At 37.3% G+C, this 22,995-nt stretch overlaps 1 protein-coding gene across 1 annotated transcript in view; it reads right to left on the bottom strand.

The window, feature by feature from the left end:
• Positions 1 to 22,995, bottom strand: part of MICU2 (mitochondrial calcium uptake 2) — a 132,455-nt gene that overhangs the window by 62,668 nt on the left and 46,792 nt on the right. Inside the window, exons 3-4 of the mRNA XM_055317264.1 lie at positions 7,963 to 7,994; positions 7,775 to 7,850 (exon numbers count right to left, since the gene is read on the bottom strand). Coding sequence (XP_055173239.1) covers positions 7,775 to 7,850; positions 7,963 to 7,994 — 108 coding nt within the window. The remainder of the gene's footprint in view (positions 1 to 7,774; positions 7,851 to 7,962; positions 7,995 to 22,995) is intronic.

Here is a 22,995-nt window from a genome sequence, read left to right on the forward strand (position 1 = left end):
TGCAAATGGCAAAATTTCAATATTTTGATGGCTGAGTAATACTCCATTGTACATATGTATATACACCATCACTTCTTTATGTATTCATCTGTGGATGGACATTTGGGCTCTTTCCATAATTTGGTGCCTGCTGATAGTGCTGCTATAAACATCAGGGTGCATATGCCCCTTTGAATCAGTATGTTTGCATCCTTTAGGTAAATACCTAGTGCTGCAATTGCTGCATCACAGGGTAGTTCTGTTTTTAACTTTTTGAGGAATTTCAATACTGTTCTCCAGAGTGGCTGCACCAGCTTTCATTCCTACCAACAGTACAAGAGGGTTCCCCTTTCTCTGCATCCTCACAAAAATCTGTGGTTTCCTAACTTGTTAATTTTAGCCATTCTAACTGGTGCAAGGTGGTATCATCACATCATGGTTTTGATTTGTATTTCCCTTATGATGAATGATGTTGAGCATCTTTTCATTCTGTTAGCCATAGGGCTGTCTTCTTTCAAATGTGTCGATTCATGTCTTCTGCCCATTTCTTAACTGGATTATTTAATTTTGGGTTTTTTTTTTTAAATACTTTATTTATTCATGAGAGACAGAGAGAGAGGCACAGGCACAGACAGAGGGAGACGCAGGCTCCATGCAGGGAGCCTGATATGGAACTCGATCCAGGGTCCCAGGATCACGCCCTTGGCTGAAGGCAGGAGCTCAACCACTGAGCCACCCAAGTGTCCCAGGGAATGTCTTTCTATTTCTTTGTGTCCTCTTCAGTTTCTTTCATAAGTGTTCTATGGTTTTCAGAGTACAGACCTTTTATCTCTTTGGTTACGTTTATTCCTAAGTATCTTATGGTTTTTGGTGTAATTGTAAATGGGATCAATTCCTTGATTTCCCTTTCTGCTGCTCATTATTGGTGTATAGAAATGCCATAGATTTCTGTATGTTAATTTTGTATCCTGTGACTACTGAATTTGTGGATCAGTTCTAGCAATGTTTTGGTGGAGTCTTTCAGGTTCTCTACATAGGGTATCATTTCATCTGCAAAGAATGAAAGTTTGACTTCTTCCTTGCCGATTTGGATGCCTTTTATTTTTTTTTTTTTGTTGTCTGTTTGCTGAGGCTAGGACTTCTAAGTACTATGTTAAGTAATAATGGTGACAGTGGGCATCCCTGTTGTGTTCCTGACCTTAGGGGAAAAGCTCTTGGTTTTTCCCCATTGAGGATGATATGAACTGCGGGCCTTTATGATGTTAAGGTATGTTCCATCCATACCTACTTTGTTGAGGTTTTTTTTTTTTTTAAGATTTTATTTATTAATGAGAGGCAGAGAGAGAGAGAGAGAGAGAGAGAGAGAGAGATAGAGAGATTGAGAGCCTGGCAGAGACACAGGCAGAGAGGGAGAAGCAGACTCTATGCAGGAAGCCCGACATGGGACTCGATCCTGGGTCTCTAGGATCAGGCCCTAGGCTGAAGGTGGTGCTAAACCGCTTAGCCACCTGGGCTGCCCTGTTGAGAGTTTTTTTTTAAATCAAGAATGGACACTGCATTTTGCCAAATGCTTTTCCTGTATCTATTGACAGTATTATATAGCTCTTATCCTTTTTTAAAAAATATTAGCATGGTGTATCAGGTTGATTGATTTGGAAGTATTAAACCATCCTTGCAGCCCAGGAATAAAATCCCATTTGACTGTGGTGGATAATCCTTTTAATGCACTGTTGGATCCTACTGATTAGTATCTTGTCGAGAATTTTTGCAACCATGTTCATCAGGGATATTGGCCTATAATTCTCCTTTTTAGTGGGGGTTTGGGATCTTTGTCTGGTTTGGGATCAAGGTAATGCTGGCCTCAGAAATGAGTTTGAAAGTTTTCCTTCCATTTCTATTTTATGGAATAGTTAGAAGAATAGATTTTAACTCTTTTTTAAATATTTGGTAGAATTTCCCTGGGAAGCCATCTGGCCTTGGACTTTTGTTTGTTGGGAGATTTTTTACTATTAATTAAACTTTGTTACTAGTTATAGGTCCGTTCAAATTTTCTATTTCTTCCTATTTCAGTTTTGGTAGTTTGTATATTTCTAGGAATTTATCCATTTTTTTCAGATTGCCCAATCTGCTGGTAAATAAGTTTTCATAATATTCTAATTGTTTGTATTTCTATGGTGCTGTGAGTTTTTTCATTCATTATTTTATTTATTTGTTTTTTTTTTCTCTTTTTGATAAGTCTGGCTAGGGGTTTATCAATTTTATTAATTCTTTCAAAGAACCAATTCCTAGTTTAATCGATCTGTTTTACAGGCTTTTTATTGTTTTCTTTTCTATATTATTTATTTCTGCTCTAATCTTTATTTCCCTTCTGCTGGTTTTAGGCTTTGTTGTTTCTTTTCCAGCTCCTTTTTTTTTTGCTTTTTTGCTTCCTGAGGTAAGCCTGTATTGCTTTATACTTCCCTCTTTTTTTTTTTTTTAAGATTTTATTTATTCATTCATGAGAGACACAGAGAGAAGGGAGAGGGAGAAGCAGGCTCCATGCAGGCAGTCCGATGTGGGACCCGATCCCGGGACTACAGGATCATGCCCTGAGCTGAAGGCAGACTCTTAACTGCTGAGCCACCCTGGCATCCCTATGCTTCCCTCTTATGACTGCTTTGCTGCATCCCCAAGATTCTGGACTGTTGTGTTTTCATTTTCATTTGTTTCCATGTTTTAAAATTTCTTCCTTAATTTCCAGGTTAACCTATTCATTCTTTCTAGGATGTTCTTTAACCTCCATGTACCCGTGGTCTTCTCAAATTTTTTCTGGTGGTTGATTTCAAGTTTCAAAAGAGTTGTGGTCAGCAAATATGCATGGTATGATCTCAATCTTTTTTGTATTTGTTGAGGCCTGATTTGTGACCTAGTAATGTGATCTATTCTGGAGAATGTTCTGTGTGTACTTGAAAAGGATGTGTATTCTTCTGCTTTAGTTTGAATGTTCTGAATATATCTGTTAAGTCCCTCTGGTCCAGCATGTCATTCGAAGCCACTGTTTGCTTGTTGATTTTCTTAGATTATCTATCCATTGCAGGAAGTGGCATGTTAAAGTTCCCTACTATTATTGTATTGTTACAGTTCTTTATGTTTGTAATCAATTGATTTATATATTTGGGTGCTCCCAAGGTAGGGACATAAATATTTACAATTGTTAAATCTTCTTGTTGGGGGGATCCCTGGGTGGCTCAGTGGTGTAGCGCCTGCCTTTGGCCTGGGGCGTGATCCTGGGGTCCTGGGATCGAGTCCCGCGTCGGGCTCCCGGCATGGAGCCTGCTTCTGCCTCTGCCTGTGTCTCTGCCTCTCTCTCTCTCTGTGTCTATCATGATAATAAATAAAATCCTTTTTTTAAAAAAAAAGATCTTCTTGTTGGATAGACCCTTTTATTATGATATAGTAACCTTCTTCATCTCTTGTTACAATCTTTGGTTTAAAATCTAGTTTGTCTGATATAAGGATGGCTATTTCAGCTTTCTTTTAATGTCCATTAGCATGATGAATGGTTCTCCATCTCTTCGCTTTCAGTCTATAGGTGTCTTTAGGCCCAAAGTGAGTCTCTTGTAGGCAGTGTATAGACGGGTCTTATTTTTTTATTCATTCCCATACTGTATGTCTTTTGATTGGAGCATTTAGTCCATTTACATTCGGAGTGATTACGGACAGTAATGAACTTAGTGCCATTGTATTACCAGTAAAGTTGTTTCTGGAGATTTTTTCTGTTCCTTTCTAGTCTTTGTTGCTTTTGATCTTTCTTTCCTACTTGAAGAGTTCCCTTTAATATTTCTTGCAGGGCTGGTTCAGTGGTCATGAACTCGTTTATTTTTTGTTTGTCTGCGAAACTCTTTATCTCTCCTATTATGCCTTGCTGGATAAAATATTCCTGGCCCCATTTTTCCCACTCAAAATGTTGAATATATTATGCCTCTCCTTTCTGGCTTGCCAAGTTGTTGTTGTTTTTTTTAAAGATTTTACTTATTTATTTGAAAGAGAGAGAGCAAGTGCACAAATGGCAGGGGGAGGGGCAGTGGAAGAGGGAGAAGCAGATTCCCTGCTGAGCAGGGGGCCTGATGTGGGGGGGATCACAACCTGAGCCGAAGGAAGACATTTAACCAACTGAGCTACTCAGGAGCCCGTGGCCTGCCAAGTTTCTGTGAATTAAGTCTGCTGCTTGTTTTGCTTTGTAAATTAGGGATTTCTTTTCCCTTATTCTCAGGACGTTTTCCTTATCTCTGTATTTAACAAATTTTACTAAGATATGTCTTAGTGTTGGCCTGCTTTTGTTGATTTTGATGGAAGTTCTCTGTGCCTCTTAGATTTGGATGTCTGTTTCTTTCCCCAGATTAGGTAAAATTTCAGGTATATTTTCCTCAAATAAACCTGGTGCCCCCCTTTCCCCTCTTCTTCTGGAACTCCAATGATACAAATATTATTATACTTTGTTATGCTGAATTCCCTAAGTCTACAATCGTAATCCGATATTTTCCTTTCCCTCTTCTTTTCAGCTTATTTTCCATAATTTTATCTTCTATATCACTTATATGTTCTTCTGATTCTTCCATCCTTGTGCTCATTATATCTAGTGGATTTCATATTTCAGTTACAGCAGTTTTTATTTTGGCTTGACTGGTTTTTAGGTCTTTTATCTCTGTAGTAAGGGACTCCCTGGTGTCTTCTATGCTTTTCTCAAGCTCAGCTAAGTAGCCTTATGATTGTTGTTTTAAATTCTGATTCAGGCATCTTACTTAGAGCTGTTTCAGTTAGATACCTGACCATGACCTTTTCTTGTTCTTTCTTTTGGGATGAATTACTCTGTCTTTGCATTTTGTCTAGGTCTCTGTCTTCTGTGTGTTAGGAAAGCTTGTTATGTTCCCTGCTCCTGAGGGTAATGGCTATATGCCTAGCACTTCAGGAAGTGTCTCTGATGTATGCTGTGTGCACTTTGCTCTTGTGTTTTGGCTGCTCTTCCCTTCACATCAGTCCTCTGTGGAGTTTCTCCTTGCTTGCTGTGGGGAGTGTTTAGACCTTGTCCAGTGTTTGGCAAGTTTTAACTAGGTGTGCTTTGGTCTGCTTGTTAAGAGGCTAGATCCTGTTTCCACCAGAGCTGAAGCACTCTATGGTCAGTAGGCTTGGTGTATGTGTTTGTGTGGGGGTTCTGCTGTTCTTCTGGGGGAGGGGGCCCACTCCTGCTCTGGTTCTCAGGCATGTCTGCCTTAGTAAAAAAGCACTTGCAGAGTGCAGGGTGGTGGGGCTTGAAATAAGCAGCTGTGGGTACTGTGCTGCTTGCTCACTGAAGTCAGACCATGCTGATGGACAGGGGAGAAAAATGGCATCAGTCAGGTCTTTCCTCCCTGGAGAGGGGAGTCTGCACTACCACCACTGTCCAGAAAGCCCTCATAGAAAAGCTATCAATCTTTCCTTTGTTACCTAGACATCCCCCAGATCTCTGCCTTCACCCTGTCTGTGCCCACCTGGCAGCACAGTGCTCCTGTGTTTTATTTCAGAAAGACTGGGTTTGAAAACCTCAAATTTTAGAGACTAGGCATGATGCAGACTCACTCTGATCCTCTGGGGAAGGGTCTTGTTGCGCTGTGGCTGGTGCATGTTTGTCCCAGAAGGGCAGTCACATGAATGTGACACACACACACACACACACACACACACACACACACAGAGAGAGAGAGAGAGAGAGAGAGAGAGAGAGAGAGAGAGGCAGGCAGAGACATAGGCAGAGGGAGAAGCAGGCTCCATGCAGGGAGCCTGATGCGGGACTCGATCCCTGGACCCCAGGATCACACCCTGAGCCAAAGGCAGATGCTCAACTGCTTAGCCACCCAGGCATCCCTACTCTCCCATCTTAACTCCTTTTCACTAAATGCTATTTATAAATTGCTTTTACTCCTATGCACGACTTTGGGAAGGTTACTTATTTATTTTTTTAAAAGATTTTATTTATTTATTCATGAGAGAGACAGAGAGAGAGAGAGAGAGAGATAGAGAGAGAGAGGCAGAGACACAGGCAGAGGGTGAAGCAGGCTTCATGCAGGGAACCTAATGCAGGACTCAATCCCGGGACTCCAGGATCACGCCCTGGGCTGAAGGCAGGTGCCAAACCGCTAAGCCACCCAGGGATCCCCCTGGGAAGGTTACTTAATCCTTTTGTGCCTCTGTTAGCTACTCTATAAAATGGGGGTATGAAATGAAGTTACTTTCTTCAAAGGACTGATGTGAGGATTAAATGTAGTAATACATATAAGAGGCTCAGTACAGTATAGGAAGCCGTCAGTAAGGATTTACACCTATTAAAACTGTTATTGATCACGTGCATTTGTTTTGGAAGCACTTACAGCACAGCACTGGTTAGGTCACTCCCCTGGGTGAGTCCCTGACTGATAAGGGCTGCTCTCTCTTCTGTCCATTCTTTAAACTAAGTTGTTCTATCTCAGGGCCTCTTCTCTCCTCAGTGCTTCCTGCATGGTTGCATCTGTAACTGTGACTTCAATTGCCATTTAGATGGCTCACAATTCTTAAATCTGAACTCAGTATGTCCTAAACTAGACTCATTCCCTACCTTTTCCTCCCACAACTTAGTCTTTTCCTTATGATCCATGTATCTTGGTGAATGGCACAACCATTCACCTTGCTGATCAAACCAGAAACTTGAGCACTATACACGATTCCTTTTTCTTCCTCCCTTCTCATAACCAATCACTCATTAAATCCTAATTCTATCACCAAAATACCTATCAAATTTATCCTCTTCTCTCCATTTCTACTACCTCTTCTCCAGCCTATAACCCCTTGCTGTTATTGCAAAACCTCCTGTTTCTTTTGCTCCCTCAATCCATTCAACCCTCAGAGTGACTGTTCTACTCTGATTTGTCACTTTCTTACTTTTCAATAGCAATGCACTCTTCTTAGGATAAGGTCTAAACTCTTCACTTCCCTATAAAGGGATATATGATTTAGGCTCTACATTAACTCTCTGGTTTATGTCCAACTATCCTTAGCAGCCTCATCCCCCTTTCCAAAATGGTATCTCTCCTCTTTGCTTATACATCTGGATGCTGGTCTATCCTTCACCTTTCCTGACTGAACCAATCTCCTACTCCTCTACTCCTACCCAAATTTTCCTATTGTGCTCTCTGAAATTCTCTTTCCACAGTACACCTATTTAACCTATTCATTGTATGTGTAGTCTTGCCGAATCCAAAACCCAGATCGCCACTAAGGGTACTGGTACCTTCACAGACTTCTGAAATGGAAGTTACTCATTTTTTTCTGCTTCAATGCTAATTCCAGACCTTTTCTCTTCTAACCTCTTTATAAAAATCTCTTTGTTTCTCTAATGCTATCCAGCCAGGCCACCTTTTGCTTTTTCTTCATAGTGGTCATTTACCAAAGTTGCCTCTCCTCATCCCTAGTCTCTTTCATGGGCACTGCTTCCTCTTCTCCCTTAAATATTGGTGTTCCTCGGATCTCCCTGAGGCGTTCTTTTGCCACATTCCTCCTCCCCCAGCTTTAAATAAAACTGATGTTTTAATAATTAAGTTGTAATCTCTCTTGAGAAAGTTATTTCTTCCTTAAGGAGTATTTTATTATAATTTAAAAACATTAAAGAACTTGGCATTAAAACATTTTTTAGGTAGGTTCTCTACTGTATATTCTCTACCATACTGTTGCTGGCCTCACAACAATTCCTTAACAATATCCTGGTTAAATAAAGCAAGTAAACAGAAATTTAACAAGTCAAAATTACCTTTATCACCAAGGTCTCTGAAAAAGGTTGCTCCAGAACGAGTTGGTTGGATTCCTGCCAGTATATCCTCGATATCCTTTGAATGCACATTAAAATCTTTAAATTTAACTTATAAAAGTTCATTTATTTTGTCACCAAGAAAACAAAAAGAAAGGGAGAAAGAACTCTCTCCCATACATCCTGCTTACCTTTTTTGTCAGCTTCTTTACTGCAGTTTTACCTACAGCAAAGAAGAAACATTATTTAATATCCACATTCCTTGGTAAAACTCAACTTCTACTAAGAACAAAAATCATTTAAAAGACAAAACAGACAACTAAATATTTCTAAGGAAATAAAACTTAGGCAATTTAGCTCGTGTCTTTAAACCAAAGTTATGAGCTGGAGAATTCTAAGTCTAAACACAAAGACATCATGGGTTGTTTTTAGACCTACTTTTCAATTTCACTCACCCTATTTCAGACATATAAAATCTTTTTTAAAAAATATTTTATTTATTTATTCATGAGAGACACACAAAGAGAGAGAGAGAGAGAGAGAGAGAGAGACAGAGACAGAGACAGGCAGAGGGAGAAGCACGCTCCATGCGGGAAGCCCGACATGGGACTCGATCCCAGGCCTCCAGGATCATGCCCTGGGCCAAAGGCAGGCGCTAAACCGCTGAGCCATCCAGGGATCCTCTAGACATATAAAATCTTATCACCATATTTTACTTCTCTTAGTTGTCTGCATCATAAATAAATTCTTGTCAAACCTGATTAAAAAAAAAATCTTTTTGCTTTCACTGATTAAAAAATACAAAACTGCCCTTTTAAACCCTAAAAGTTCTCTTAAGTTTTCAGCTCTCTAGTCAATTTAAAAGTCTAGCCAACGTGACTATACATTCCAAAGTTATTTTTAATAATTTCCTATTGGACAACAGATTTGTAATTCTTTCAGGTGTTTAGACATCCTCATTATTGCTTACATCATTTTCCTCTTATCCACTATAATAATTTTTTTTAAAGATTTTATTTATTCATGAGAGACAGAGAGAGAGGCAGATAGACACAGGCAGAAGGAGAAGCAGGCTTCATGCAGGGAGCCCAATGTGGGACTCGATCTCAGGTCCCCAGGTTCACACCCTGAGCCAACGGCAGATGCTCAACTGCTGAGCCACCCAGCCATCCATATCCACTATAATTCTAAAGCAATCAGGTGCTTCTTTTGTTGAGACTTATTTTGAAGATGGCCTCAAGTCATTTATACATCCAGAATGCTGAAAAATGTTTTACTTTCTTACATAAGTCATATGCATCACAAACTTCCCTTTCTGCTTCAAGATTATCTTATCTATGAAGTTCCTTCAGTGTAATTACATGGTCTATGAAAGTTCAGGTGACAGGTTAAAAAAAATGAATACTTTCAGATGTGCCTTTTCTGTACTTTAGGATGCTTAATTTGGACTATATATCTATTGGGGACACATTCTATCATTTGGTGTTAACAAATTGTCAGAATTTTAATTTTGCATTATTTTTTTTAAAGATTTTATTTATTTATGAGAGACTCAGAGAGAGAGAGAGAGAGAGAGAGAGAGAGAGGCAGAGACATAGGCAGAAGGAGAAGCAGGCTCCCCATGGGGAGCCCAATGTGGAACTTGATCCCAGGACCCCAGGATCATGGCCTGAGCCAAAGGCTCAACCACGGAGCCACCCAAGCGCTCTTTAGTTTTGTATTATTAATGAAAACAGTGGTTGTGGGCAGCCTGGCTGGCTAAGCGGTTTAGCACTGCCTTTGGCTCAGGTTATGATCCCAGGATCGAGTCCCACGTTGGGCTCCCTGCATGGAGCCTGCTTCTCCCTCTGCCTGGTCTCTGCCTCTCATGAATAAATAAATAAAATCCTTAAAAAAAAAAAAAGAAAAAAAAAGAAAATAGTGGTTGCAGATATGACTGTATCATTTTTAGAAACATCTATGACAAATGTTTATAAACTTAGGTGTTACTAGTTTGGGATAATTTTAAACAATGTGTCATACAATGACAAAGAACCCTAGATTCTAATGTTAGGCGCTAATATACCCTTAGATCATCAAATAGTCAAAAGTTATTACCTAAATTACAAGCCTAAGGGTTTGTGTGAATGTGTATATAGAGAGATGATGGTAATACAATGCTGATAACAGAGCCCAGAAAAATATGTAATACATATATTTTTATCTACCTTTGTATATTCTATTAAAAAAATTAAAAAAAAGAAATTGATCACGATTCACATACCTTATGTTGTTCTTCTTCATGTTCAAATTATTCATTACCTTAGGCACTTTTAAACAATTAAGGTTACTCCCCAAAGAGATTAATCCTTGTACCCAACAGAAAAAAGGATTCTAGGAAGTAATAATTGACATCTTGAAGTTGACAATATGGGTGGTTTCTAAGTAACAAGATTATTTCTAAGGGGTCTTATATTTGCTTCATATCTAGATTTCTTTTTGGTCTTTTAACAATTTATGTGCTTAAAAAATCCTTCTACTTAATACTGAGTGAGGAAAGAAGGTAGCCTTTGCTTCCCTGTGGCTAGAAGTCTTGATGCCAAATACCTAAGCCAGTAAAATTCAATACAATATGAATAAAATACAACAATAAAGTCATGAACTACAAAAATCACATGTAAGAATGAAACTATAAAACCCTACTGAGGCAGATTCCATATCTGTCCTTCCTTTTATGTAGCTCAGTGATTAGCATTTAAATATTGGTTGAGTGAATAACTGAAAAAAAAATTAGAAAAGATTCCAGGAAGTCTTCTTATTCAGATCCCTGCCTTTAAGTGGTTAATAATTATTATCCTCATTTTACAAATAAAACAAATAAGGCTGACAGGCAAGAGGAATTAGGTCACAATGTGGGCACTCGAGGATTTCTCTTCTCATCAAGATTTTTCAAAAGCAGGTGTTAGATGTCTTCAGTTCTATTAAAGTAGCAATTGGGAACCTGTGGACCACTCTCAACACTTCAGGAAATTTCACAGAACTGAATGATTAAACATGGGATGGTTAGAGAGGGAACACTGGTTATTTCATGCTGATTACAAGTTCTGCTGGTACTAGCATACATGTTTATCAAAAATGGAGAAACTAATGTACCTAATAAGCTTCTCTTGTATGAAATACTCTTCAAAATGGAATCAATAATTTTTTAAATGACACATCATTTTAGCTGACAAAAAGAGGTCATTCTCTTACATAAAACTCATTTTTAGATTAAAAAAATAAGTCAGAGCTACTAGGGGTAAACATCTAATTTCTCTTGTTTCTTCTTCCTCCTAATAAACTTTTCTTTCAGTAAGAGAAGGGGTTGTGATGTTTCAAACTCAGAACACCAGGGTAGAAAGTGTCTCACCCAGGTGTGCCTACCTGTATACCACTTGTTCATGCACTGTACTGAGGATACCACAGATCAAAATAAGACGTCCATGGTCTATGGTATGATAAACCACGACTTTCATTCTTCTGACAGCAACTACAACATCAGGACATATTAAATATACCCAAATATTTTTGGCCACATTTTTCTATTTAAGAATGAAACCCATTTTATTTTATTTTATTTTTTAATTTATTTTATTTTTTTCAAGTTTTTTTTTAAGGATTTTATTATTTATTTATTCATGAGAGACAGAGAGAGAGAGAGAGAGAGAGAGAGAGAGAGAGAGAGAGAGAGGCAGAGACGCAGGCAGAGGGAGAAGCAGGCTCCATGCAGGGAGCCCAACGTGGGACTCGATCCCGGGTCTCCAGGATCAGGCCCTGAGCCGAAGGCAGGTGCTAAACCGCTGAGCCACCCAGGTGTCCCGAAACCCATTTTAAATTATCTACAAATTTTTGTGTGTGTGTGTGTGTGTCTGTTTTGTCTGTCTGGTTTTTTCTTGGAGGGAGGGGAAAATTCTTGCTTTCCTTTCTTTGGAAATATATAAAAAAACCCAGTCTTTTTATATGCATACCTATTTCATATATATTCATGTACTCATATATGGAAATAACAGAATGGGGGAAAAACAGCAAAAAGGTAGAGCTAGAGTTGAAGCTGTAATGTTTTATTACATGAGCTTGAAGAATGGCAAATACATTGTGGCTTTTCTTGGCAGGGGGAAGCACAGCCCTATGAAGCACTACAATGGAATTCTGGCTCAGGAAGTAGAATGTTTTTAAAGGTCTCCACCTCTTTATAGAGATTCCGCCATGTGGCTTTCACTGTTTACAGAGGATTTCCAAAGTAAAACTCAGGAACAAGCACATCTTGTTAAAGACAAACAGTCATTTTAATACTTAAAATACGTAAAACTGCATTAATACATATTAAGTATTATTACAGGTCGAATACATCTTTGCTGCTAGCCAAAATAAAGTTATTTGATGATTGTAACTATAAAAACATTATTAATGGTATCTAATTCCAGTTCACTTTGCTGGAGGTAAGCAGCCTTTGATACATAACAATTAGACAGCAGAGACACTGCCATCATTTCAGGTCTTTTGCATGAATATATAGAACAACTTGGCATCAATGTTAAAAATAGTATGACAGAACTAGTTACTCCAATACTTGCTTGAATTCAATCACAGCTAATATGAAAACTAAGGGAGAAAATGACATATTAGCAAAACAAACTTCCTAATATCACTAAATAAAAGTGATAACTGGAGGGAAAAAAAGGAGGGCAAATTAAATGGTGCTATTTTCCTTCAACAAAGTATGTGGTTTGCTCATTTCTACTGGAATATTTAAATAATGAGAGCAAGAGATATCCTCTGGTTGGTATTTCTTCCACAGGGAGACAAACAGTGACCTCCAAAAATGCCTGAAACTCACCTACTTGTCAACTTTGCTAAACTGCTCTTCAAATATATTTAAATTATTTTTGAAGAGGAAAAAAAGTGACTATTTTTTGCAACCTCAAGTACTGTGAAATAATAACATTACACAGAACACAGAATACAAAAATATTCCAGCAGAAATAGTAATGTAGTATATAATAACAGCAATAGGCCTCTTTATTTACACAACAAATAATTTAATTACAGTTTAAAACTGATGTATGGGGCACCTGGGTGGCTCAGTGGTTGAGCATCTGCCTTGGACTCAGGTCCTGATCCCGGGGTCCTGGGATCGAGTCTCATATCAGGCTCCTTGCAGGGAGCCTGCTTCTCCCTCTGCCTCTCTCTGTGTCTTTCATGAATAAATAAATAAAATCTTAAAAAAAAAAAAACCACAAAAAACCTGATGTAAGGGGTAAATACAGCAGCTAGAAAGTAAGTAATAGGGGGATGGGAAGACAGGGAAATCTCCAAACAAGAGATGCTGAAGTGAACATCTTAAGGTATGCATGAATTAGCTCAGAGAAATGGGGTTTAAAGCATTCTGGGAACAGCATGTGCAGTTCTGAGACAAGGAGAGTTGGAGCACTGTAGGAACAGAGTGGGGCCTGTCAGTTACTTCTACTGTGATGAGGAGGGAAGAGTGTGTGGTAGTTTTGGTGGCAGGAAGCTGAGGTAATTGCTACCTAAAGACTTCTATTTTCTCTTTGAGTAGGTGATCAAGGTAGTTTGCTAGAACATGTAGGAGAAAGTATAAGAAACTTAGCATGACATCCAAAGATTGGTAGTATAAAGAAAAACTGACTTTTGTGTAGAGATACTATATTCTGACCCTGATAACTCACTTATTTTAGTAGTTTTATTATTTGTAGATGCTTTGGGATTTTCTACATAGGTAATCATGTCTCTGACCAAAGACCACTTTAGTTCTTCCTCTCAAATCTATAGGTCTCATTTCTTTTTTCTTGCCTTTTGGCACTGGCTAGGACTTCCAGTACACTGTTGAATACAAGTGGTAAGAGTGAAGAGCCTTGCCTAGTTCTTGATCCTGGAGGCAATCTTTCACCATTAAAAATGATAATAGCAATTGGCTCTATGTCCATATGGCCTTTTAGGCCTAAAAAGTGCCATAAAGTCCTTGGAGGCCTAATACATCAATTCTTTTTTTGGAAAATGAGTCTATCATCAATCTGTGCTTTTAAAATTTTTGATTATATAAAGACAAGCTACCTCCTATAAATCAGTTCAATTTTCTATTAGAATTACCCTAGATGAATATTTTGGTTACATACCTGCTTAGACCCACAGGAGTTCTCTGCTTTAGAAAAGCATATAGTCATGTTTTTATTATTTTAGTGTCTCCATTTATGCTTCCTAAAATATCGTAATTTTAAAACTAGTATTTTCAATTGGGTATAGGATTAGTGTTTTTTTATACATGCATTTTATATAGCTTTATTATATTTCATAAACCATAAAAACCATCCATTTAAGTTGTATAGTTCAATAGTTTTTTGTATATTCACAGAATTGTACACTCATCACTACAATCTAATTTCAGAACATGTCATTACCCCCAAAAGAATGAAAAATCCATTAGCTGTCACTCCTTCTCCCCCACTCCTAGGCAACTGCTAATCTCCTTTCTGTCTCTAGAGATCTGTGTATTCTGGATATGTCATATAAATGGACTCATATAATATGTGGCCTTTTGTGACTGGCTTCTTTCATCAAGCATTATGTCCTCAAGGTTCATGCAAATTATTGCATGTATCAGTACTTCATTTTTTAAAAGAGCTGGGTAAGATTTCATTGTATAAATCTACCATGTTTTGTTGATCCATTCATCTGTTGGTGAACCTTTAGGTCATTTCTATTTTTTGGCTATTGTGAGTAACGTTGCTATGAACATTCATGTCCAAGTTTTTGTGTGGAGGTATGTTTTTACTTCTCTTGTATGGTCTACCTAGGAGTGGAAATGCTGGGTCCTAGAAATTCTTCTCTTTCTTTTCTTCACTGTCAAGTTTTTCTCTCATCTGTCTATACATACACAATTGTTTTTCCCATCTTAAAAAAACTCTTCCTTGAACTCACTTCCATCTACTGCTTCAACTTTCTCTTCCTTTTTACAGCAAATCCCTCAGTATCTATATTTGTTTTTTCCCATTTTCTCTTTTCCCATGTCCACTAAAAACTACCTTAGATAGGCTTTCATCTTCATACCACTCCACCAAAACTGTGCCTATGAAAATCACCACTAAACCCTTATGTTGCCAAATCCAGTGGTCAATCCATTCATTTACCTATTTGTTTTTCTAATTGAAGTATAGTTGGCAAACACTATTATGTTAATGTCACGTGTACAACACAGCGATTCAACATTTAACACACATTACAAAATGCTCACTATGGCAAGTGTAGCTACCATATGTCATCATACAAAGTTATTACAATATTACTGACTATATTCCCTATACTGTGCTTTACATTCCCTTGAACTATTTATTTGAGAACTGGAAGTTTGTACCTCTTAATCCCTCTCAGCTATTTACCCATTCCATAACCCATCTCCTCTTTGGCAACCACCAACTCCATTTTTTGTATTTATCAGAGTGTTTCTATTTTGTTTGTTCATTTGTTTTGGTTTTTAGATTCCACATTTCACTTAGCCTAACAGGGACCCTTTAGGTCCATTTTTTGTATTTATCAGAGTGTTTCTATTTTGTTTATTCGTTTGTTTTGGTTTTTATTTTTATTTATTTATTTTTTTAAAAGAGTTTATTTATTCATGACACAGAGAGAGAGACAGAGAGAGAGAGAGAGGCAAAGACCTAGGCAGAGGGAGAAGCAGGCCCCATGCAGGGAGCCCGACACGGGACGCGATCCTGGGTCTCCAGGATCAGGCCCTGGGCTGAAGGCGGCACTAAACCGCTGAGCCACCGGGGCTGCCCTGTGGACCCCCTTTAGGTCCATCAATGTTGCTGTAAATAATAAGACTTCATTTTTTCAAATGGCTGAGCAATATTCCATTGTGGTATAAAGATGTATCATATCTTTTCTCTCCCTTCTTCTTTTTTTATGAGTATAGTTGAACATACATAACATTAGTTTTGGGTGTACAACATAGTGATTGGTTAAGTTTATATATTATGCTATGTTCACAAGCATAGATTTGTTCCAAACACACTGCATCTTAATCCATTTATCCACTGAAGGACATTTGAGTTGCTTCCGTATCTTGGCTATTACAAATGATGCTGCAATGAACACAGGGGTGCAGATCCTTTTCAAATCAGTGTTTTCATTTTCTTTAGGTAAATACTGGATCACACAGTAATTCTAATCTTAATTTTTTGAAGAACCACCATAGTGTTTTCACAGTAGTTGCACCAATTTACATTCTTACCAACAGTGCACAAGAGTTCCCTTTTTCCCATATCCTTGCCAATACTTACATTTCTTTTCGATACTACCCATTTTGACAGGTGATGTCGTTGTGATTTTGATCTGTATTTCTCTGATGATTAGTGATGTTCAGCATCTTGCCATGTGTCTACTGGCCATGTGTTTGTTTCCTTTGGAAAATTGTCTATTGAGGCCCTCTACTCATGTTTTAATCAGATTATTATTTTTTTTTTGGTGTTGAGTTGTAGGAGTTCTTCATATATTTTGGATATTAACCCCTTATAAGATATATCATTTGCAAATATCTTTCCCACTCAATAGGATGCCTCCTCATTTTATTGATAGTTTCCTTGCTATGCAAAAGCTTTTCAATTTATTTATTATTACTTTTGTGGTCCTTACCTGAGGAGGCAGATCCAAAAGAATATTGCTAAGATCGATGTCCAAGAGTTTTTCACTTATGTTTTCTTATAGGAATTTTATGGTTTCAGGTCTCATATTTAGGTCTTCAATCCATTTTAGTTCATTTTTAATGTGGTAAAAGACAGTGGTTCAGTTTCATTCTTTTGCATGTAGCTGTCCAGATTTCCCAACACCACTGATTAAAAAAAGTGTCTTTTCTCCCATTTTGTAATGTTGTCTACTTTGTTGTAGATTGTGACCATATAAATGTGAGTTTATTTCTGGGTTCTATGTTGTTCCATTGATCTATGTGTCTATTTTTGTGCCAATACCACACTGTTTTGATTACTATGATTTTGGAGGATAGTTTCAAATCTGGAGTGTGATACCTCCAGCTCTGCTGTTTTCTCAAGACTGTCTTTGTTTATTATGGGTCTTCTGTGGTTCCATGCAAATTTTAAGATCTGTTCTAATTCTGTGAAAAAATGCTACTGAAATTTTGATAGGGATTGCACTGAATCTGTAGATTGCTTTGGGAAGTATGGACATTTTAACCATATTTATTTTTCTAATGCACAAGCATGGTATACCTTCCCATTTATCTGTGTCATCTTCAATATCTTTCATCAATGTCTTATAGTTTTCAGAGTACAGGTCTTTCACCTCCTTGGTTAAATTTATTCCTGGGTATCTTATACTTTTTGGTGCAATTGTAAATGAGACTGTTTTCTTGATTTCTCTTTCTGCTAGTCTGTAATTAGGCAATAGAATGCAACAATATTAATTTTGTATCTTGTGACTTTAATGAATTCACTTATTAGTTCTAACAGCTTTTTGGTGGTGCCCTTATGGTTTCTATACACAGTAACCTATCATCTGCAAATAGGGACAATTTTATTTCTTTTCCAACTGGATCCCTTTTATTTCCTTTTTTTGGTCTGATGGCCATGGCTGGCACTCCTAGTACCATGTTGAATAAAAGTGGTGAGAGTTAGTAGCAGGAAAGGAATGATAAAGATCAGACAAATAAATGAAATAGAAATTTAAGAAAAGATCAATATAAATAAGAGCTGGTTCTATGAAAAGGTAAACTCAAACTATTCCAAAAAACTGAAGATCCCTCAGGCAGTTAAGCTCTACTGATTTTCAAAGCCAGATATCATGGGGTGTGATCCGCAGGGTGGGGGTGCCCAACGTTGGGCCTGACGCCCTCTTTCTGCAGGGTAAACCTCTGTGCCTTTGATATCCTTTTGGCTTATAGTTTTCTCTGTTGGGGATCTGGTTCTGTACCTCATCATGTCCCACTCATTTAGATTTGGCTTTTTCTTCGTGTCTGTAGCTATGGAATACCTATTGTGCTAATTTCAGGTTATTCTCAGAGTGAGTTGCTCTACATGTAGTTGCAGGCTTGGTCTGTTTATGGGAAGAGGTGAACTCAGTATCTTCCTACTTTGCCATCTGCTCCACACCACCTCCAATAGCCAATTTTTAATCCTTGTCTTACTTGACTTGTTACTGACATTTTTCATGGTTGATTATTCCTTCCTCCTGGAAATACTTTCCTGCACTTTGCAACACTCTACTTTACTGGTTTTCTTCTTTAACTGCCCCTACTCAGTTTCTTTTACTGCTTTCTTTCTCATCTCTCCAACTCTAAATGCCAGAATACCCCAGAGCTCATTTTTACTGCTTATCTTTTCTATCTAAACTCACTTTTACAATCTCATCAAGTATCTTAACTTTAAATAGCACAAATTCGCTGAAAAGTCTTAAATTTATACTTTTGGTTCAGTTCACCTCCTTACTTGTGTAACTGCTTACTCTTCTTGGAACTCTAGCAGAAACTTGTTAATGAATACCCACTGTGTGTCAAGTACTTTTCTGAACATTTGGTCTATGACACTGAGCACAAGAGACAAAAATCCCTGTTGTCATGGAACAAGCATTCTGGGGGTGGAGCACAGATAATAAACAATAAACTTAGAAAATTAAGTAAATCAGATATAGTATATATTAGATTGTTATAAGTGCTAGGAGAAAAACCTGAACAAGGTAAAAGGGATTAAAAGGGCAGCAGAATGAATGGATAGGTGTGTGTGTGGTGTGAGATAACATTTCTTCCCTGAATAGGCAATTAGGGCAAATGGAAGGATTAGCCAAAAGATATCTGGACAATGTGTTTCAGGCAAAGGGGACATCCAGTGCAAAGGCTGTAGGGTGGGAGCATGTGTATTGTTTGAGGAAAAGCAAGGTGCCCATGTGGCTAGAATGGAGTGAGCTAAGAGAATAACAAGTGTTCAGGTTAGGGAGGTGATAGTGGCGGACAGATAAGTTTATACTTTATAAAATACTTTAACATAACATTATTTTTAACTTTTTAAAGAATGTCCATACTGTTTTCCAGAGTGGCTGCACCAGGTTGCACTCCCACTAGCAGTGTAAGAGGGTTCTCCTTTCTCTGTGTCCTTGCCAACATCTATTTCCCTGAGTTGTTAATTTTAGCCATTCTAACCAGTGTGAGGTGGTATCTCATTGTGGTTTTGATTTGTATTTGCATGATGCCGAGTGATGTTGAACATTTTTTCATTTGTCTGTTGGCCAGTTGAATGTCTTTGAAGAAATGTCTGTTCATGTCTTCTGCCCATTTCTTGAACTGGATCTTTTGTTTTTTGGGGTGTTAAGTTTGATAAATTCTTTATAGATTTTGGATACTAGCCCTTTATCTGATAATATCTTTGCAATATCTTCTCCCCTTTCATAGGCTGCCTTTTAGTTTTATAAATTTGACTATTTTTAATAACATTTCTCCAAATGAAGTGTACTTCTCATGGCAAGGATATATTACTGCTTTGTTACATACATAGCCTTATTACAAAAGAGTTGGTTCTTAAGTTGCTCTGTATGAATGAAGCAAAGAGCATAATACAGAGGAGGTAAAAGTCAGTGCAACAAGGGCTCCGAGTGTTAAGCTAAAAGTTATAGGAAATGCTAAGTAATTTTAAGTAGGAGAGTAAAAGGAACAATTGTTGGTATGGGAAAAAGATGTCTAGACTGAAGGAAAGGGGGTTGTTGCAATAATCCAGAGAGAAGTGCTGAGAGCCTAAAATAAAGCAAAAGAAATAAAAATAGAGAAAGACAAATAAAAGAGAAATTAAGGAGGCAGAACAAGCAGGTCTTGGTGATGAACTGGATATAAATGATGAGGCAGATGGAGAGGTTTATGAAAACTCCCAAAAGACGGAGTGACTTAGGGATGTGATGAGAGTTGTGCCATCACAAAGATACAGGAAAAGACTTAATAAGAAAGATGATGAATTCATTTCAGACATGTTGAGTTTTCGATGTCTGTGGGGTAACACAAGTTTCTAATAGACAGCTAAGAGTTTTAGGCTAAAGACAAAAATGTCTAAAGTAACAGTCACAAGTGATAATAAAATCATTCAGGGATTATAAAGTGAGTAGAGCTTAAGGGCACATGGGCATTTAAGAGTTGACAGGAAGACGAGGAATCATAAAAGCAACTGAAAAGTAATGAACATATTTGTTAGCAAAAAAAAAAAAAAACCCAACAAACTAGGGAATGTGTCTTGGGAAGAATGAAGTTTCAAGGAGAGAGTAAATGCTGTTAAAAGATCAATTAAGAAGTAGGCAGAAAAAGCAGCCATTGGTCTTGGCAATATGGTCACTGGTAACCTTAAAGATAATATTTAGTAGAGAGGTGAGAGAAGCAGCCAGGTTGTGGTGTACGAGGGAGTAAGTGGGCTATAAAGGAAGGAGCATAGATGGCTGAAATCTGGCTGAGGAGAGAACAGCCAGAGAGAAGTAAGATCATGTTAGGGAATTTTTCAAGATAGTAAAGACATAAGACCACCTGTAAATTTCAGAGGAGGAGGCAGTAGAGGTAAAAAGAATGACAAAACTAGAGGAGATGGTGGCGGAATTAGTCTTAGGGTGAGGAGCACACACTAGGAGAAAGCTAATGAGGGATGTGTAAGTGCTTTAGAGAATCTAAGTGAAGTTGAAGAACATGAATTTAGTGGCTCCAAACTGCACAATAATGTGATTTTCTCCCAATAGTTCTTGGCAGGCAAGGTTTATCCTTTAAAAAGGATAAAGATATTTGAAAGCAACTATTAGTGAGTGACAAAATGACAAACCATGTAGCTACAGAAAAGGAAGAAAATCCAGAAGAGCTGATAGCTTGGGAATAATAGAAAAATTGAGATTAGAAGCTTTTCTGAGGTCAAGAATAGGTGTTTTGGGTATTAGGAAGTGGATAAGATGGAAGGATAATTGATACATTGTTGCTAGAGAGTGGCTTCTGTAATTTGCAATTTCTAAATTGGAGCAATTCCAGGAAATGGACATGGGATGTGAATGATAAGAATACAGGTCACTGGAATTGAGAACCAAAGAACTGTAAGGCTAAAGAGATTTCAATGTAAAAGAACTTAAATAAGAGAAAATGATGTTTCAATCACATAACCTAGTTCTCAAAGGAGCATGTTTTTTATAGTATTTAGAGTACGCAATGGGGAATTAAGGATGACACTGATCTCCCCCAAACCCAGGAAAAAATGAAGAAGCATCCAGCATCCACTTGAAAGAACATTAGCAAAGTATGTTATTTGCAAAAAGTTCTGAAAGGTACAAACCAGGCAAAAATGAGTTTAGGATCTAATAAATCTCAGACTGCTTTGTTTCTTTCTATTTATACACGAAGACCATGGGTCATTGGGTTGGCTCTAGTTTTCCTTGTTTTGCTGTTCACCATGATCCATAGGAATGCAACCAAGATTATTATTATTCTTATCCATGATGAAAAATGAAGATGAAGTACATCATATGCATAAAGGATGTATTATTTGGCCTGCAAATTACTGAATTCTTGATTTAGCTAAATGCCTTCTGATAGAGTTTAATTGCATTCCAATGAACAATAAAAGTGCAAAAGTTATAAGAGCCCAAATTGGTTAAACCAAGGATTGCATAAAAACAACAATGAAACAAAGAAAAAAAGCCACATAAACTTTAAATTTGATTAGAAGAATAGTATTGGTCTGTGGCTAAAATAAGGTAAAGCAAAAACTAGATTCAACTGAAAAAGGGAGGAAATTCTCTGATGATATTAAGCACAAGAGTATTAGTTTAATGAAGAAGAAAATACAAATGTTTAATGAAAATCAAAGAAGTGAACCACACTGAATTAGGTGAAGAGAAAACACTGAATCAGATGAAAAGAAAACAAACACTAATACATATTATTTACAGGTATACTTTAATATTTTGAGGATGATGATCAATTTTTACAACTTCTATTTGAAGCGCACAAATGAGCACAAATTATAGTATAAGACATAGACAGCATTGACATTTCTGATAACCAAGAGTTTATTGGCTGCAAAATATTTCTAAAGAATTCTTCCATTATCCTTTGTTTTCTCCTATAATATCATCTTCTTCGTTCTGTATCCTTTAGAATTAAAATTCTTAGAAAAAGCAATCTATACTTGCTTTTTTCATTCCTTCTAATTCTCTCTTTTACTGCCCACCACTCTCATGAAACTGATCTACCCAAGGTCCTAATGACTCATGCTAGTGACCAAATCCAATAACCTGTTTCCAGTTATCATTCTACCAGACCTTTCTGGAAAATCCATACTACTGACCAAACATTTTCTGACTCATATGACACTGCATTCTCGTTTCTGGTCAACAGTCTTATTTTAAAAATCAATTGCTTCTTCTTGCTTCATTTACCTTTTAAATGTACATTTAAGAAGCATTTAAAATTTTCTTTTTTAGACCAATATTATATTTTGCAGAGGAATTAGAAAATTGCAAGAACAAAAACAAAATATAAAAACTAATAATGCCAAAAACCAAGAGTGTACTATTAGAATTTGTACTACAGCAGTCTGTATTTTATTTATAAACAAATATAAATAAGAAAAATATGCACTCTTACTCTTTCTACACTTTTTAAGAACCTGCTTAAATCGACAGAATTGAAGGGAAAAAGGCAGTTCTACAATAAGAAACTTCAATATTCTACTTTTAACAATGAACAGAGCCACCACCAAGAAGAGTAATAAAGGAACTAGAAAACCAGAAAAACACTATATACCAATTAGACCTAACAGATATAGAACACTTAAGAATATCAGTTTATACATACTTTTCATATACGCATGAAATACTCCAGAATAGACCATACGCTAGTTTAAAAATCAAGTCTTTTTTTTAAAATAAATTTTTTTAAAATTTTTATTTATTTATGATAGTCACAGAAAGAGAGAGAGAGAGAGAGAGAGAGAGAGGCAGAGACACAGGCAGAGGGAGAAGCAGGCTCCATGCACCACGAGCCCGATGTGGGATTCGATCCCGGGTCTCCAGGATCGCGCCCTGGGCCAAAGGCAGGCGCCAAACTGCTGCGCCACCCAGGGATCCCAAAAATCAAGTCTTTATACATTTAAAAGTTGAAATCACATAAAATATTTTTTTCTAATAACAGTGGGATGAAACTAGAAATAAGCAGCAGAAGGAAAACTAAAAAA

Source organism: Nyctereutes procyonoides, unplaced genomic scaffold (genome assembly GCF_905146905.1).
Source record: "Nyctereutes procyonoides isolate TBG_1078 unplaced genomic scaffold, NYPRO_anot_genome, whole genome shotgun sequence".
In the NCBI taxonomy this organism is placed as follows: domain Eukaryota; kingdom Metazoa; phylum Chordata; class Mammalia; order Carnivora; family Canidae; genus Nyctereutes; species Nyctereutes procyonoides.